The 19,547-nt window shown below is 37.5% G+C and overlaps 1 protein-coding gene across 1 annotated transcript in view; it reads right to left on the reverse strand.

Moving 5' to 3' along the window:
- The window catches only part of LOC107667294 (cadherin-6-like), a 32,568-nt gene extending 14,420 nt beyond the window's left edge, over positions 1–18,148 (reverse strand). Inside the window, exons 1-4 of the mRNA XM_016458937.1 lie at positions 18,064–18,148; positions 5,323–5,659; positions 2,543–2,837; positions 1,296–1,415 (exon numbers count right to left, since the gene is read on the reverse strand). Coding sequence (XP_016314423.1) covers positions 1,296–1,415; positions 2,543–2,837; positions 5,323–5,535 — 628 coding nt within the window. The 5' untranslated portion in view covers positions 5,536–5,659; positions 18,064–18,148. The remainder of the gene's footprint in view (positions 1–1,295; positions 1,416–2,542; positions 2,838–5,322; positions 5,660–18,063) is intronic.
- Between the last annotated feature and the right edge of the window lie 1,399 nt (positions 18,149–19,547).

Here is a 19,547-nt window from a genome sequence, read left to right on the forward strand (position 1 = left end):
AATGCGTCTATGTTCGCGCAAATCATTCATGATCCAGCCTCATCTACAGAAGAAGTGAGTATAATGTTTTGTAATTAATCTTTGCAAATCGCCTTTCCTAATAATGTGCTAATTAGCAAGTTTCACGATGAATGCGGCTAAAGTAAACAGTCCCTCAGAGAGCAGCTCGGAAGAGAGGGGCGGGGTTAGCAGAGCTCATTAACATTTAAAGGAAAATGCTACAAAAACGGCTTGATCTGAAAAGAGCTGTTTTTGACAGGGTAAAAAAGGTGTTTTTTACACTACCATTGAGACATTTTAACCAAACTATGTTACAGACTTTACATAGTTTTTTTACATAGGATTAAGACCCTAAATAATCATATCAACTTGTGGAAAATGGGCATCCTATGACCCCTTTAAGACAACATGTAATCATAACCCTTAATTATGCATAATTGTTCAATTTTATTTATTATATTAATTGTATATTTATATGATACACACACAATAATAATACTACTACTAATAATTATTATTATTATTAAAGATATTATAAATTCCTTTTGTTATTGTGAATGTTTTTGATCATTGCACATTATTTTAAGTCACTCTTGTCAGAATCTTAAAGTAAAAACTCTAAGAAAACTACTCAACTACTGGATAATGTTAACCAATAGCTAAATATCTTTTATGGGATTGTTTAGTAATCTCACATTCTGGTTTGTAATGCCCTCAGTCCCATCCTAAATTTTTTGTCATTGAAATTCCTATTACGTCACATTACAGAAGTAAAGCGGCTTTCAAGCAGTGATTCACGTTGACTTTGAACATGAATACGCCCGATGTCTTGGTTAGACCCCAAAAAGGCGAAAGGCAAATCCAGTAATTCATGTAGAGAAGAACCCAGGCCCTGCTGCTTCTTTGAATGGCACAAATGTTCCCAGATTAACCCCCACCTCTAATGAATATCCCTTTTTTCGGTCTTAGGATTTCGTGTGCTCATGTACATCATCGTTCGTGTCCCATCTGGGCTAAAGCATATCAGTGCTAAGCTGATATGGGAGCTCCATGGGAGCTTTTGTGTTTCTATTTCTCTTTTGTTTAAACAAAGACCTCTGCGGGAAATGTTCCAGGGCACACATTAGCAATGATTAAACTCGCTGGGCGAATTTGCTCGGCTAAAATGCTTGAACAACAGAGCTGCAGTACAACCCTTGCCCCATATCAAATTCTACAGATACACACACTATCTCTGTGTCTCTCTGTTTATCTCACCATCTCTATCTATGATATAACAGTTCAACAGGACTGACCTGTATTTGGCTCTACTGAGAAGTATGGATGACCCTGGCTGATGCTGTAGGACAGCTTAGCACTGTAGCCAAACATTTCATCATCTGCATCCTGGGCGGTAACTTGAGTGACATAGGTGCCTGCAAAACAAGAAATCAGTTTAAGGAAGAGTTCACCGAAAAACCTGTCACTATGCAGTCACTCACATGACGTTTGTTCTTCTTCAGTGGAAAACAAAAGGAGGAAATATGAATGTACTTGTTGGGTAATGATTCGGGACTGAAAATTTCAAGCTACAAAAATACTACAAAATTAAATTGAACCAATTTTTGCGAAACGTGAATGATTAATTCACAAATCTGACTGGTTTGGTTTTGAAGCTCAACTCACTGATTAAGCCACTCAAGTAAAAAAGTATTATATTTAAAATACATTTATTTCATACTAAGTATAGTTCAAATCTGTTAACTTATTTACTGACATCGTTTGAGACTTACTGATAAAAAAATGTAATTAGACTTTATTTGGAGTACTACTTGTGCACATTGCACATTTCTTAATATGAGGCCTAAAATGTGTTTTGATGTCACTATTGATGAGGATTGTATGATCTTTGAAAAAATATCGGTCTAATATTAGTCATACTTAACACGATACTTAAAGTATACCTGAAGTATACTTGCAATAGTTCCACTTTAGCAAATACAAATACACCTCAATATATCTTCAGCTGGACCTCAGCAGTACTTCCGCACAATAAAAGTGCATTAAGTACAAAATTATTTGTTCCAATTTAGCAGACTTTATACCAGTATGTATACCAGTTTAGTATACCAAAATTATACCTGCAGGGTATTTTTATAAGTACATAAATATGTAAATATACTTGTAGTATACTTAATATGAAATAAATGCATTTCAAATATTTATTTTTCACAAGGGCAGTTGCAGCAGTTAACAGTTTTCCAGGGTAAGATTATCAGTGAATAATGAAATGTGCATCCTTTTTACAGCTTAAAAGGTTCCAGTCGCTATGAATCGAATTGCATGGACAAAATTAACCTTTGTGTCAATTTTTCAGTGTGGAACAACATGAGGGAGAGTAAATAATACAATTTTATTTTGGACTGAATTATTCCTTAAAAATATGATATATTTTTGTTTTGTACTACTATATAAAGCAATAGATTGTTTTGTATTACTTCTACAATATTTACATCATTCATGTTTGCTCACAAAATTTGTTTTTGAAGCTGCCGAATCTTACCAATGTGTGACCTCTCAGGTACGGACGCTGTATAAACCTCCTTGTCAAACTTGGGCTCATTATCATTGATGTCGTGTAGTTTCACAGTAAACTCTGTCTCTGGCTCCAGTGGGAGGCCGGTCTTCTTGTTGACAACCTGGGCTCGGAGCGTGTAGAAAGGCTTCTCTTCTCTGTCCAGGCTCCTGGTAGCATGCAGATCGCCTGAGTTGGAATCTATCACAAAGATCGTCCCCGCACCATCTCCTGCGAGAACGTACATCACTGTGCCGTCTCCTCTATCCATATCTGAGTGAAGCTGTTGAGAGGAAGCAATTCAAGCATTTCATCAGCACCTCCGCTCATTCTGCTGTTGATAGGGCTCATGAATATGTATTGCATTCAATATTCTGAATGTATTCGATATCCGTTGATTTTGAAGGAATGAAACAATGAAGAAATACTATGTAGCAAGAGACAGACACTCCATGGTAAATATGTGAAAATGAGTCCTTGCGGAATTGAATTCTGATGGCATATCACATGAAAGTACAACACGCTGAATGTGCAATCAAGGTGAATGCACGTCTATTGCTAACAGTGATGCTGCCACATGGTATCTCTTAGTGCAACCACTTTGATCTGATATTAAGGTAAATCAAACTTTTCTGCTTCTTGTCTTTCAGAAATGTGTCAAACTGTTTTTTTATTTTTGATAATTACTATTGTTAGAAGAAATGACGGAACTGATTGATAGGAGCATCACACTTCAGAGCTGAAGGTGTGATGTGATTAGCTTTGACAATGACATCTGATAGAGGAGTGAGTGAATGATTTGACATTTCTTTCCACTTGAACGAGCCGCTTTGTTATAGTAAAATGGGGTAGTAAAATACAAAAGACCATTCAAACACAATGGCTCTTTTGCTCTTCGTGATTTTCCCTCTGAACATTTTAGAAATAGCTGCTTCTACTCCACATTGACTGCTACATGATCCAGACACATAATGTCCATAGCAACAATGAGAGCTTTGTGAATTCTGCGCTTACAACCTCCCACATGAATAATCCAGTGGTCTGTGATCCTTTGCAAAGCCTTCAAGTCTCTAAGTCAGGGGTTCTCAGACTTTTCAGGCCAAGTAGCACCTTTGATCAAATCAGAACATCCAAGTACCACCTAATACATTCTCCTCTCTGGAGTGCAAGCTTAAGGACTGTGTATTGAAGATACATATTTTGTCATATTTTGATTAATATCAATATTCCTGTAAATCTCTTATCAGTTCCTTCACAGGCCTTATACAAGAAAAAAAAAACTAAGGATTTTATTGTTGTAAATTTACATTCCATTTCAAACTCATTATTAATTAATATTGTATAATATACAAATCCGTGTTTGGTGTCAATAAGATTTCTTGATGTTTTTGATCCTATAGAGATCAATCATTCTAATATGCTAATTTGGTACTCAAACATCATTTTTTTTATTAACAATATTTTTGTGGAAAATTTGATTTTTTAGGACTGTTTAATGAATAGAAAATACAAAAGAACAGCATTTATTTGAAATATAATTTTTGTATCGTCTTTACTAATAAGTCACTTTTTCCATTTAATGTGTCCTTGATGAATAAAAGTATTCATTTATTTCAAAATAAAAATGTTACTGTAACAACGTTCGTAGTCACGGGAAGAAGGAGGCGGGAACCGGCGAACATTTAAAGACTTTAATAAAATAAACAAACACAAAATGAAAGTAAAGCGGCAGCCTCTCGCGGACGACTACCGCACACAAAACACAAAATAAAATCCAGGCCTGGTCCTCTCTCCTTTCACTGTCTTAACTCCTCCTTTTATCCTTCCGGAGCTCCTCCGTGGGACTCGAGACCGGTGAGTGGTGCAGGTGTCGCTCATTATCAATTACTCCACCGGCCTCGCTCCGTTCCCACGGCTCTCGGCCACGCCCCCACTTGTCACAGTTACTTACCACAAACATTTTGAACTTTAGTGTATATTTAGGGATGCATAATATATGTAGTATATTGGTTATTGTTACTTTTATTTGTTTATATTGGTATGTTGATATTGGATATTTAATTGTGAAATGCTCATTTCCCCTGCCATCATCTAATCTTTAATAAAATGAATAATTCAATAACAAAGTTACATGTATTCTTATTAATATAAATTTTTCATATTGTACAATTATTTTAGTCTTAAAATGAAAATTACGATCGACTTTATCTGTATTGATCACATTTTTAATACTGGTGCAATTTTTCACATATCGTATTTGATATTGCGTCACATTAGTGATTTTTTCACTAATGTGATGCTTCTTGAGCCTCCCCCCCAGTTCTGTTTACACAGTCAATTGTTGTTGTTTTTTACAGAATATTTTAATGAATTAACATTTTAAACTGATGATCTTATATTTTTAGCATTGTAAATTCTGAGTTGTGTCGCCTACCAACTGAGGGCCACAGTTTGAGATCTTCTGCTATAAGCAACAGTATCAAGCTGCTATATTTTATTCTAATCTTTGATCCTCAGCAACTCTGAGGTTCAGATGAAGTGTGAGGTACAAGAGAGGTCAGATTTCACCCTGCTCCTTATCTCAAATCCAGCAGGCTCTATGCTGGAGATCCCTACATATGGCATAGCCATAGATTTGATCATTCTCTGTTTATTAACCTCAGAAGACAGGAGTGATGAAACCAAATCTCTGCAATCGACTCCATCAATATTACTCCAGCACTGCTCACACCACCTTTATACCCTGGAAAAGAAACACAATCCCATACCTTGCCAATATACTGGTGCTCTGTTCCTGTGTACTCCTCTTGAAGAAAAAACTGTCTCCACATCCATCCTCTCTTTGAACGTCTGAGCAAATCTTTGTCTTGTCGTCCTTCAATTTCTTTGGTTTTCCTTCGAACTGGCCCTCTTGAAAGGGCAACTGCATTCACACTCTGGTGTGCACATGCCCACAGAAGAAGTACAATCCAAGTCTTCATCTTTTCCGCTCTTAGGGTGTCTTACAGGGGTATAATGATCCTATCTGCCAAAGTTACAGAGCTCTGCAGTGCATGCGGCAGCCACCCTCATAGTCCTTCCGGCTGCCAGCGAGCCACACAGTACCTGTAATAAGAGAGAAAAAGGAATTGAAAAACAATCAGTTATTGGGCAAAGTCTCACGGTGTTATCCCAAGGCTGCTGGCAATGCTTCCCTTCCTAATTAAAGGCAACTTGAGCTCCTGTATCATACGACAGCCATCCCCTTATTAAAGATATCTTTGAAACACTCGCCATAAGACAACAATTCCACTGTACGTTTTGTGGCCAAGGCTCTGATATCTATATAATTGGCGTCCCACATTCATGAAGTATAAAACCAGAGGCCATTCAAAGTGCTGCAGCCATCGCTATAAAAGGCAGAAAGGCTTTTTTTCCACCTATCCATTAACCTCCGACTCTTAAAATACTGCAAAGCGGGCCAATGGGCGAGCTCTCGCAAATCTGTAATCAATGAATCAATACGTATGCTCTCTAAATGCCCTGCTTTAAAGATCTAAACACTCGCAGCGCTATTGAATTCAGCCGGCCCTCAAAAAAACCCAACAACCAAAGTGTGTTGGGTTTTATCAGAATGCACGGTCACAATAGCCTGCTGGCTCTGAACTAACCTGCTGGAATGACAGTCTGAGAGACAAAAGCATGCTGCCACCACATAATAATCAGCAATCAGCACGTTTCCTGTTTCCACATCAATCTGCGGCTTTATCTGCAACTGAACGCCTGCCCTCGCTCCCTCTTGCAGTTTATCAAGCAGATTGCAAATGTGATGGCGCAAAGTGGCGAGGGTGAGACACGGGCCTCTCAATGAATCGCGTTTAAGTACCTTTGGTTTTTGATTTATAATATTGCTTGCGACATTGGTGCACCTCTCTCCATTGGTGTAAAAATGCATCAGGTCAACATCGCCCTTCATCCGGGAAGAGTGGCGGCTGAGGGCCAGCGATTCAGATGGAAATGCACAATTGCAATGCCGAACTGACTTTCGTAGTTCCGTGCGTGACTTAAATGGTGCTGCTATTCCCCTAATAGCGCTTTCCATTAGCTCCATTATGCTCTGCTTTATGAATTGGCCTAATTGAATTAGGTAACAATAGATAGCGCAGGATATTGATTTGCTGTCAAAGTCAATGAGCTAGAAATGATCATGGGAGCTCTACGTATGTATAAATATAAGTGTGCGCATGATTCTATCTGTGTATTTCAGTACAAACAGGAAAGCGAGATGGAAAAAGCGGGCCCTGTTATGTCCAACAATTGTAGTTTATGGATGCTGCTCTTTAATGAATTTCAGCCACCCAAAACTCCTGGGCAAAGAGAGCGGGATCCTGTAGCACATTAGTCAAACTCAGGCAGCCATTTTGCTCAGCTCTGTGACCTGGCAAATCCCTTGACACAGTCCTGCCGGGGGAACTCAGCTGGATCTAAAGCGGTTTTGTTACATGGTGTGTCAGAGTGAACAGACACAGTTTCCAGCACAAAATGTCTGCTCCTTCATTTACAAGTCCACCCTGCTGAGAGGGAGATGGATAGTGAAGGATGAATATTCCCCTGCTGTCCTTAAATATAAGCACAAAACTAGGAGAACTCAATGGAACACTATGGTTTCACATAGCACTTCATTTTACAGGCTCACTGTTGTGCCATTTTGATACATGCTGATCCACAACTACAGACTCTTTATGTCAGTCTTCTACTGTGAAAGTCATGATTGAGTACCTTAAAAGGATAATTTAGACGAAAATGAAAAAAATATTTCATCATTTACAGTACACACACTTATGTTGTTCCAAAAAAAGCAAACAAAAAATAACAAAAAACGTAAACCGAATAATATTTAATGTTAGCTTCCGTTGCAGCCTTTCTTAAACCTTCAAACCCACTATTATCATAACGTAAAGGTGCCACTAGAGGGTGATAATCCAAATGCCTATTAACCTCATTCTGCATGACTGTCTTTCTTCTGTAAAATGCAAAGATAATTTGGGGGGAAAAATGAATGTTGGACCCCAACCATCCTTAAAATATTTTCATTTGTGATTCACAGAAGAAATAGTCTATAATATATAGTTTGCTTCACTTGATGAGTGTGTGGCAATAATTGAAAAATATTTTGACACTGGCATTTCCTTGATTTTATTAAAATGTGATAATCCCCCAAACATTAATTTAAAAATACAACTTTACCTAGTTTGTTTCCATTTTACAGCATGCTTTGCATGGCACAGCATGGTGAAAGTAAGTGCTAAAAATAAGACTTATTTTTATGTGTATTTCAAAATGAAAAAGGGGAAAGCGTGAGTATGTTATGTTCTGGCCTGGGATTTAGAACATTTTATGTTACTAACCACTGGTTATTTTATTATTATTATAACATGAACATGATAAAACTCAAAATAACATTTTTGTTAATTACAATATAAACAGATTTTGGCAAACTTCACAATTAACTAAAGCTGCAGTGCGTAAATTTGCTTTTAAAAGTTTTCCCAAACATTCTCCCTGTCAGCGATTGGTCTAAAGTCCCGCCCACACTCACGCCATTGGCTGAGCCACTGTTGCTGTGTCAGACTGGTGTGGAAGCTACACCAGCCAGCCATAACCAACGTTATGAAAGCACAACAGACCACAGAGTTTCTGAGAACCCAACCCACAAACTGTAGAATATCACCTTTAAACTGACTGTGTTACACTAGTATGTTTTCATTTTTCATGTTTCAATTAATGCAACGATAAAGTAATTAACTCACCGGGTGCCTGCCATAAACAGGGCCACAGTTGTCTGCTATCCAAAACACAGACAAAACAAATTAACCTCAATAGCACCTCTCTTACGTCTGCCTGAACGTTATCTGCTGTTATTTTCAGATCAGGCAATTTACCATGCAGTCTGACCTTGAGACATCAGATTTCCTATTTATTTTTAGGTTTTCTTTTTCTTTTTCTTTCAAAGACACAATCCCCTCAGAAGCCGAGTGAGGCGGGGGCTGACAGGTGAGGGAGGACGAGGAAGACCGGCGACACCTGTGGAGGACGCGGGGAGTTAGTCAGGCAGCGGGAAGCGGGAGAGAGAGAAAGCGAGTGAGGTGGGGCCTCGAGCGCGGCCCTCGCTGAAAGCTCAGCCACACTGCAGACAGCCACAGCAGCCCTGATAAGTCCCACAGGGGCAATTAGGAGTGAGAGAAGGAGAATGTCAGCCACGGGCAGCGAGGAGGGAGGCGACAGGTAACAAGTCTTGCTGCAGGAACACAGACCAGCAGAGCAGAGAGAAACAGAGCTAGCTAATGCCACACACTGTCTCCGGGCTCTCTATTAAAATGAATAAGGCACCGGACCACCACCCATTAACTAGAAAGACTAGATGCCACGGCTCTTAAATAGGTCATTCTTGTTTGCATAGCCAAGGTACATGATATAGTGTCTCATGATAGCGATAGCATAAATGTTCTCTTATTTATTTATTTAAATTTTTTTGTCTCTGCTAAGAAATTCTCATGTAGCTTCTGGCTACATCACATCTTAGTGAAAACACTAAGAGAAAACTCTCCAGCTAGTACTCATCTCGCTCGAGCAAATGGTAGGAGACATGTGCCATGTTTGATTGCGGTTCTCTTCCTACCGCTGAGCAACAGTGCATGAGAGGCAAAGTCGAGATCAGGTGAACACAAATTCAGTCAGGGTGGCACACTTAAACAGATTCGAGCTCCTCTTCGGTCCGTTCAGTGCACTTGCCTGCCAAGCAGCGTATCCGTGTCATTCCCCAGGGCATAGTGGGTAATCAATATATATTGATTTGTCTGTTTGGGGGGAAAAGGGCTGTCTAGACAGCTGGGTTTTCGAATGCTAAGGTATCACTTATCCTGCAACACTCTAGCTCGGCTGTAAGCGATGATTGATTTATTCATTTTAGACATACGTTTTTTTTCTCATATCTGACCTACCCTACATTTTGCCAAGGCTATTTATACACATCACTTGATGTTTAAAAGCAATAACACATTTACCTGACAGCAAAAAGGCTAAGATGTAGAATAAATCGGTGATGAGAAGGTAAATACTGCGCTGTTTTTGCAGCTGACACAACCAAAAGGACAGGGTTATCACACAACAGCACACAATCGATTGATATATTGTTTTTATGATCGATAGTGAGGGATTATTTTAATGTTAAGAATTAACTATCCAATAACTGAAATTCAAAACTGAACTTAAACTACAATAGCAACATATGCATTTTTATTATTATTATTAATAATAATAATAATGATAAAATATAATTCATGTAATTTTGCTATTATATATATATTTTTTATATATTATATATATTTTTTTTTCAAAATTTAAATTGGTGATAATAATAATGTTCAAAAATACATTTTATTATTTATATTAGCTCAATTTTAAGATATACATTTATAACTTGAGAATGAATGGCTGTTATTTGAAAAAAGGTGATTAATTCTTCCAATAATACATACAATTTTATTACCTATTGTTGGGTGAGTTAGGTGTTGTAGAGACTTGCCAAATAGACCCAAAGTTAAAGAACTCCTATATATGATTAAGTTGGAAAGTATAAAAAAGTATGAATATCGGTCAAAACCGATTATCTCCTACACATAAAGGAGTTACTTGTTAAGACACAGCACACCCGGCATGTGACTAGATTGCTGGAAGTACTTAACCAATAGGGTTACCAATCCACAGACTTAATCCTCAAGCCTCGACCCTACTAGACACAAGCGTCGCTCGACCCTCCGCCATAATCTCCCCGGCAACATGTGCGCCTTAATCTGAACAGTAGGAGATAATGGATTCAAATGTTGGAGGTCTTTTTTTGCTCAATGGGACGGCCATGTGCACACCAACACAATTAGTGTCAGGGAGCGCTGCCCATACCAGATGGGTCCTCTTAATTACGTAACGAGAGAGGCCATAATGTGATCTGGAAGCAATGTTGTGCCACTGACTTCGAATCTGCTTTTCCTGGTCGGCCATAATGATGGTGAAAGCGTGTGTTTTTGCCGCACAAATTGCCTGGAGCAGACAGTACTGTGTGTTGAATTAAAGCAATTTAGCCAAACCTGCTAAAATCAAATGTTCCTCAAATCTCCATTTAGCCGCGTACCATTCATTTGCTCGAGAGAGCGTCGCGTGATAGACTGCAGCTTGCCCTTCCTTTGTCGATTCATGCAGACTGTTCAAATAGATAGCACAAAACACCTATTTACCTTTGTGTCAGTGTGGCCCTAGCATTTGCAGTGGAGCTGGAAAGGTTTCCCTGTAATCCCATAACAGCATTGTGGGGTGTTTGTTTAGAGTTCCCCTCATGAGGCACAGGAGAAGCCGTGGGAACCGCAGTTTTACGGCCTGTGTAAGGAGCTCTGTGGGAGCCTGTGAGACAGCAGCCTCCCTTCAGCATTGTGATTCAGCCCTGGAATGCAGCTCCCATTGCAATGCAAATGTCTCCGCGTCTGGTTGTTTTGTGCGCGCGCGTTTACGTGCGTGCTTGTTTACTTGTCACTTCCACGACTGACAAATACACAAATCACAAACACTGTGCTAATAGAGTTTGCAGAGGCTGTCAAAGTCAAACAGACTGTTTCTCGTATCATAGTTGATATTTATTGTGTGTTCTACCCCGAAGGCCCTTTTACAACTTGACAATGCCATTAACTCATCCTCAGACTCACAACATCTTGTAAGTGTGGCACCTTTACCTTGGTAAACACTTGAGTTCCAGACAGACTGTGACGTGGTTGTTTAAACCCCAGACTACGTTTCAATTTACGGCCGGGATTTACATGAAGGTATCTAAATGGAACCGTTCCTGGTTTGGGTCGTAATTCATTGTGTTGTTTTATGCCTCCAACCCTTGCTTTGTAGAATAAGCCTTAAAGACAGGATTTTACAATCAAGGTAACAATGCTTCCATTTCAAAAGGTCACACGAAGTCATCTTGATTGCAATCACAACCAACTCTGACATTTGATTCTGCTTCTTTGTTGATATTATAGTTCAGGCCCCACGCGACAAGGAAAGAAAAAGTATATATCAACAGAAATAATCAATAATGACATTTATTGACATTAACAAGCGCAGCAACAATTGAAAATCCCAACGGTCTGTGACCACAAATAAATAAACCCTGTAAGCGGCAACTGGAAAATTCTTCATATTAAAAGCCACCGTATATGCCAAAGGCAAACAGAGAGCAAAAGTTAAAGGCTGTTGATTAAAACTGACTTCTTTTCTTCTATATTTTCTTTCTTTGGACTTGGCTCTAAAACGTTGGAAAAGCTGGACTCTATCGAACCTGGATTTTTCAACGTTGATAAGATAAGCCAATAATATATATATATATATATATATATATATATATATCTTACTGACCACAAACTCTTGAACAGTAGTATATAATTATTATTATTATTATTATTATGGTATGGACAAAAAACAACACAAATGCTACAACAGTTTGTCTAAATAAATTAAAATGAAAAACCAAAATCAATGGTTTTAATGCTACAAGTAAATTTATTAATATTGTATATTACAATGAAAGCGAAAAATGGAAATACATTTTAAGATTTGCTAAAGATCTCACTTAATAGTTTTATTAAAATAAAACATTTTAACATTTTTAAAGATTAACTTCAAGTGAGTGTTAAATGATGGTATGAAAATGAATGGATGATGATCTTAAAATAAATAAGTTTGAAAATTCAGCATGCACAATTAATTATAAGAAATTTAACTGATAAATGTCTGATATTAAAATTCTATATAGTTTGTCTAAATCACTTGTCTAAATGATTAAAAAACTAAAATAATTTTAAGTGAGCTTATTAACTTGAGTCTTGAGTATGAATATGAAAAGTGCATATACAAAGTAATATTTGCTAAAGATTATCTTAAAATGAGACTTAGATGATGGCAAATTGAATTTACATTAAAAAAAAAAATGAGATTGTTCAAGAATGAGCATGCACAATTAAATAACCAATAAAAACCCAATAGGCCAATAATTACAAAAAAAAATCAAAAATAATGCAAGGAAAATAAGCTGATAACTGATTAAGTACCAAAATATTGTTCATACCTACAGTACTTTTACAAAAGAAGTTTGTTTATCCATTCCAAAACAGACCGCATCTCATTTACCATTAAATACATCAGCCACACAGTAATCTGTATGTGGTTTGTATTTCTTGCACTTTGCTCTTGGGGCTTGTGCCCTTTCGGCGACCACATTCTGACGGTGTCGTCTTCCAGGTAATAGCTATTTGCTTTTGGGCCATGCTGCTTCCATAGGTTGTTCTTTCAAGGGTAAATATATCAGTATTGCAGTTTCGTGCGAGATGTCACCGGCGGAAAATATCCAGGCTAGATTGTCTGACCAATCTAGGTTTGAGACAACCGTGATTCCTCAACAGAATGGACATTTTCAGCGCTGGTGTAATTCATATCACACACGTCCAGAGCAGGTTCGAAAATTGGAGAGCTGTAACACATTCTGCCTCATTTTGGACTGACTCGTACGTAATAGGAGAAAGCAATCAATTGAAAGAACCATGACAACTGAGAGGAACATTAATGACATTAGGCCTAATATTGTGCCTGAAAGTGGACTACATGATTAGATGCTGCCTGCGCAGATAGCCAATTTTTGACAACCCAGCTCTGGTGAGTAATTATGTGCCGCCATATATTGTGGACACAGTTTCAACTTCCAAAGGGAGGAAGCTCCTCAGTTATGCAAATCTAGACTGTATTACAAGAGGCTATGCTGAAGGAGATACATGAGAGCTAGAGTTCAATGGGCTGTATGTAAAACACCAGCCACCAGATAATTAGCCACACACAAATTTCCATGCAACTGGGACTTGTTCTCTCCTAGTGTAACATGGTGGACATCTTGAGACCGTTAGAGATGTCTTATATATGACTATTAAAAAACTGATCGAGAGGACTCATGTATCCCTGCGTACATGGGTGGAGAACTCGGCTTCAACATGTACCAGCCAGAGCAGATCACATCAGCAGAGACAGCCGAGCTGAGCAAGTCACTGCAAACATGAATCAAAAGTCACTTCAAACACGAATCAAAAACTTTGAGGAGGATTTCCGATTAAAGGCTCTCCATTCTCGTGAAAACAGATTCGAGCTGTGTTTCTGTGCTAATGACAAGGCTAAAAATGAAAGTAATATCATAGGTAAATGACTGTAAAAATGCTATAGTAAAAAAAAACTATTAATTGATTGACAGTAAGTTCCCTTGCTCTATAGTAAGTATGGTGAAAAACTGATGTAATGTAATGGGATGATAAAAAGATGTAATGGGACATTTTGTGTAATTTTTCAGTAAAATAGTTTTAAAAGTATAGTTTTAAGAAGTGAAAAAGAACAAGCAATCTTATAATTTACAATTAAAAATGTAAAAATTGACATTCAGAATGTTTATGACACTTCCCTTTTGATGGTTTATCATTGAAATAACTATGTGTCTTACTTTGTTTCGTATCAGTACATTAGGGATTTATGTTACATCTTATGTTGGTAAATTAATGATTATTGCATTTTTTTAAGTGTGATGTGCTGCTGTCACATATTCCCCATTTTGGACTTTTAAATTAAAGTTTTAGTTTTGTGTCCTGTTGTTACTTGGCAGTTGTGCTCAGTTTGATGTATCTTGTGTATTTGTGTAGTTTTGTTGATAAACTTTAAACTTTGACACTGTGCACCTTCTATGTTTTAGTATTTACCTCAACTTGTGAAAAAGGTACTTGTGATGAACTCTGATTCTTTACCAACTGAAGGTGGTTGTTAGTATATTATTATTAAGTTAAATACAAATTTTAGTATTTTGATATAGTAACACTATTTAAATTAATGAAATATAAAAATTTTTTCTGTATAACATAAAATGTTGCCATTTCACAGATTTGTTTACAGTGAATCTTTTATGAAAGCAAATGTTTTAAAATCCCACCATCGATGACTAAAGGAACCATAAGCAGGTTTGATTCAAACCGCACCCCATCCTTTTGACTAACTGTACATGCTCAGAAGACTTGAAGTTGAACTGAAGTTTACCTGATTCACCAGGGTCACAGTGATTAAGATGGAGGGGAGTCACAGGTCAGAGCAGTCATGTGCTGACTGAATAAATCATCTTACATAAATGCAGCCATGGCAGGACTGCCAGCACGGTGTCTCTGTCATCAGCATTCTTATTTCACACTGCACCTGGCACAAAAAGAGCAAGCGATCCTTATTTATTCTAAAGCACCAGCCTGAATGGTAGAAATGTTAATTGTGCATAGCGAATTCTGTTTCAAGTTTGTTTTTCATCATCAATGCTATTTTTTCCCCCCAAATTCCCTCCAACTCGAACTCTCTGTGATCTGCCCTGTCATTTTACACAGTGCACGATGTGAGGAGTATGCTATGGAGGATGTCCAGAGCTTTCATATACCAAGGCTATTTCCTATAGGGACGTGTGGATGAAAGAAAATAACAACACCCTGCTGTAAGAAGTAAACTTATTATCATAGACAGAAACTGTGGAGAACGTATTTTCCTTTGTGGGCCCATTTAAAGATTCACTGGAGACACTTTCGCCTCCCTCCATCCCCATCCTTACGAATTAGTAAACAACAAGAACGAACACGAACAAGCCAGGAAACTGAAAACAGATAGCGGACGATGAATTGGTAAAGAAAATCAATCTCCTCGTATTGGACTAAAGCGGGTGTAGATAAACACTGTTCTATTGATTTTGGAAGTGTTCTACACATCAGAACAGCAAATTACCCATATCTTGGAAAAATAGGTTTAAACTCCAGTCGCGCTTTTCTTGATCATGTTATTTTGCAGTTCAGTTGTCTGAAAGTGCTTAATTTTGGGCGATATTTATGAGGGGCTCCATTATTGAGGTAAAAGCAAGATGGAGCTCCATAAATCACTCTTGGGTGAAATTAATCACGTGCATGTGCTAATCAATGTTATCCTGCTTCATCTCCTGCGAGCAAACACAGCTTTTGCTGGGCCATTGTCATGTCAGGTGACAGATAGCTCTGATCTAATTATCATACAGAGCCTACTGAAACATTTGCATGCAGGCATCCTCACAATCTGAGTACTCTCAAACTATTACAACTGTCAAAGTGTGAAACTTTTGATAAAAAGAGAACGTCTATTGCTTGCTAAAACATCATATTTTAAAATCTGTTTGTTTAAATGCATCATGACAACTGACAACTAAAATGCTTTTTTGTTTTGTTTTGTGTTTTTAAATTAATAAAAAACCTCTCAGACAGCCTCTCAAATTTTATTAAAATGCCCGCGATAAAACAACAACAAAAATGCACGTTATTCTCCATTCAATTGTGATGTGGCTTGTTGTCAAATAATTTCAGCAAGTCAAAGGTCATGTGGCCTCACTATCACGTAGACTTTGGCCAACTATTCTGAACCCAAACAGAATTGCAAGTATTTTCTAACCCTTTGATTATTAGGTGACATATTATTTCTCAATATGCTAACATTTAAATGATAAGTTTGTGTTTTAAAAAAAACATGCTGTATGTGGTAGGCAGCTACATTTCCTTCCGTTGAAAATCCATGTTTTGCATCAAATCTTCCTTTAGAAATTATGTATCAGGGTTCTTCGAGTCTTTAGTGAACACCCAACTGTTCAGAATCCATTATACATCCACAGAGAACCACATAAAGTGTTATTCCTTTAAAAGGATAACTGAAAATGTCATATCTTTGCATCCAGTATACTATTAACTAACATCAATTTGAATAAACCCATCTATCAGTTTCTTTATCATTTCTCAAAAAAATATTCCTAACATCAGCATTATCAAAAAGGATCATATCTAAGAGGTCTACTGTTTGTTACGTGTATGGCCTAAAATCCAATCAAAGTCCAAGCAGAACACTACAAAACAATCCATATACTGAAGACCACAGTTGCTCAACCAATATTCGCAAGACTAAGATATATTACAGTGTGTCAAATCCAGCAATTTATAGGATTAAAAACTGCATCGCCACAAAGATTGGAAAGAACAAACATTAATATAGTTTTGTATTCGTATGACAAAATAATAACATTGACAAATTAAAATACCATCTCCCATTTTAGAAACACTTGCAACTATTGTGATTCTTCGTCAGAATAAATTCTGAAGGAGAAGTCCTGAATTTATGAATAATTTACATAATGTAGAACAACTTTAATCAATCCACCCAGAAATCTACAGGTGCCTGACATAAAAGGACTCAAACAGAGCTACAGTCTGAACATGTTCCCACACCTTTTGATCATTGAATATCCATGACTTCTCCATTACTTTTTCAGTCATCCTTGATTACTGGATAAGGAATTTCTTAAAATAATTTTATAGGGTCTGCACTCACAAAGAGTGATGTCTAGCCATTTTTTTATATATATTTAATATATAGTTACATTTTGTAACATAACAAAGGAGAAAAAAAAAGGATCTTGCATTGATTTTCTGGATCTGGTCAGTTCATGTCCACATCTATGTATAGGCAAATCTTACAAATATTAAAGTTTGCATCTCACTTTTAACAGGCCTGACACTAAAATACGGTGAAAATATGGTAACAAGGTTCAACAAAGCAGCACAGAGAGTCTCTGTCACACAAGTACTGACAAAAATAGATGTTGCATATACATGCTGAACAATACAATTATTGTTCAGTGTTATCTCTGAAAAAAAGGCCTTGAAATGTAAATAACTAAGAACATCACTTTCTGACATGCCACACAACAGATGGACAGTGAGCACACTGCATAAAATGTCAACCCACTAAAACTGAAAAATTAAGTTTAATTGCTACCTTAAATCATTAAGTAAAATCATCAAATCACAACCTGCAGTGATGCGGTCAGTGCACTTTTTACTAAAATAATTAACTGATAAAAACCACGAAAACACTATTAAAAAGCTATTATTGTGGCAAGTTATATGGATAGATGGAAACAAAAAATGTAAACATTTTTATAGCAGGTTTTGCAGCTTAAACGGCAACTACAATACTTCATCTTCCCTCAAGAAATAGTAGTAACATTTTAAACTCGAATATTACCTTAAGCATTAAAAACAAGAATAAGTATGCAGTATTACAAGGAGCCTTTTAAAACTCACGCGCTCTGAAAAACAGGAAGCTGCCTACATGAACCATAAACATTAAACACGTAGAAATAACATCATACAAATGTTTTGCTATGGTAAACATCACTTATATGTAGCTTAATAGTTTAAAAAAAGTATCCGGACCAATTTTGACAGGCATCATCCATCCGCGCATCCATCCATCTACGGCATTAGCACACAGTCTGTAGGGGTCAAATAGCGCACGCATATTCAGTGCATTTCTGTTTAATTAAACGCGAACATTAGATAAGTCTAGTTAATTTCCCCACTCACCTCAATGCTGAGGAGTCGAGAGTAGTCCTGCTTTCGATGTGTATACGCTGAGCGCTGTGAAGACACTGTACTGTGTGGACTCCCTGTCTCTTTCTCCCCTCCCCTGTGCGCAGCATCATCTCTCTCTCTCTCTCTCTCTCTCTCTCTCTCTCTCTCTCAAATCTCGTGAGGTGTCGCTGATTGGCTGTCACTCGCAGCGCGGTGACTGAGAGGGATCATGAACATTAAGGGATGCGAAAGTAGTTTGAAAATTAAGCCTGCGTTATATGATATCGTCGCGTCTGTTCAGATTTGGGTCACTACTATTAACTCTCTACTTTGATTCAGGTTATCATTAATCTATTTTTGGCCGTGGAGGAAAAAGGCAGAGGCAGCTTTCAAAAAATCCAAACAATATATTGTTTCTACAATATATTTAGTGGTAGCTTATCAGTGGTGACTATGTCAGTTAAAGTACATATGGCAGAAATGTACGGAAAAATCAATTAAAGACGTAATCAAACAGACGATGAACACTATTAACAGCAATTATTAGATGTTGCAATCAAACTTATAGCAACATTTGGTAATTCTGTATGTTGTTTCAGGGTTGGCATCATCTGAGGTCCTCTGAGGGGTTGGCATCATCTCTTCTCAGGTGTTCTGGATCCAGACTGAAGCTTGTGTAAATCGGCAGAAACAGAGAAACAAATAGAGACATAGCCTAATTAGGGTAGCCGCTGTTCCAACCAAGCAAAATTGATTTGTTTAACCCAAGCTAAAGAATAATGATGTGCGTTTGATCAGATATAACTGCAGTACAAGATTATGAGATGCAGAATAGGCAGAATATTATGGACTGACAGCCTTAGTCATAATTCACGTTCATCTTTTTTTTTTCTCCATACAGTGAAAGTGAATGGTGACTGAAGCTGTCATTTTTACATCTCCTTTTGTGTTCCACTGAAGAAAGGTTTGAAATAACATGAGGATGAGCAGGCCCACATGACAGGGTTTTCTTTTTTGGGTGAACTATCCCTTTATTGAAAAGCTTCAGAATCCTGAACATGTTATGCGAGATGGAGAACAAGCTTTTTAGTTCATTTTTCAAAGACTCTGACTTGGTGTCATAAATCTATTGACCCCGTGTAGCTGTTGTGGGCATTGAAGCCTACCTTTTCACTGAAGTATTACGGTCCATAAATTTTTCTGCTGAGAATCAAAAACCCCTCAAGACCCCCGCCTGACTTCTTTTGCACTATGATGCTTTAGCACTTTTCTGACTAGTGATAAAATAATTATGATGATCTCTGGTTATGGAAACAGCTGTACAGTTAGATTCCACAATAAAGGGAAATGCATCATGCCGCCTACATCAGAAGCTATTTAACTATTATGTTATGTTCTTGGCCTTCTTGCATTTAATGGAGCTCTAAACGAAATTTCGAGAGGAGCATGTTTTTCTACTCCTGTCAGTCATAAGGATATGTAAACATCTGCTCAGC

This window comes from Sinocyclocheilus anshuiensis, unplaced genomic scaffold, assembly GCF_001515605.1.
Source record: "Sinocyclocheilus anshuiensis isolate Anshui unplaced genomic scaffold, SAMN03320099.WGS_v1.1 scaffold1551, whole genome shotgun sequence".
NCBI classification, from domain to species: domain Eukaryota; kingdom Metazoa; phylum Chordata; class Actinopteri; order Cypriniformes; family Cyprinidae; genus Sinocyclocheilus; species Sinocyclocheilus anshuiensis.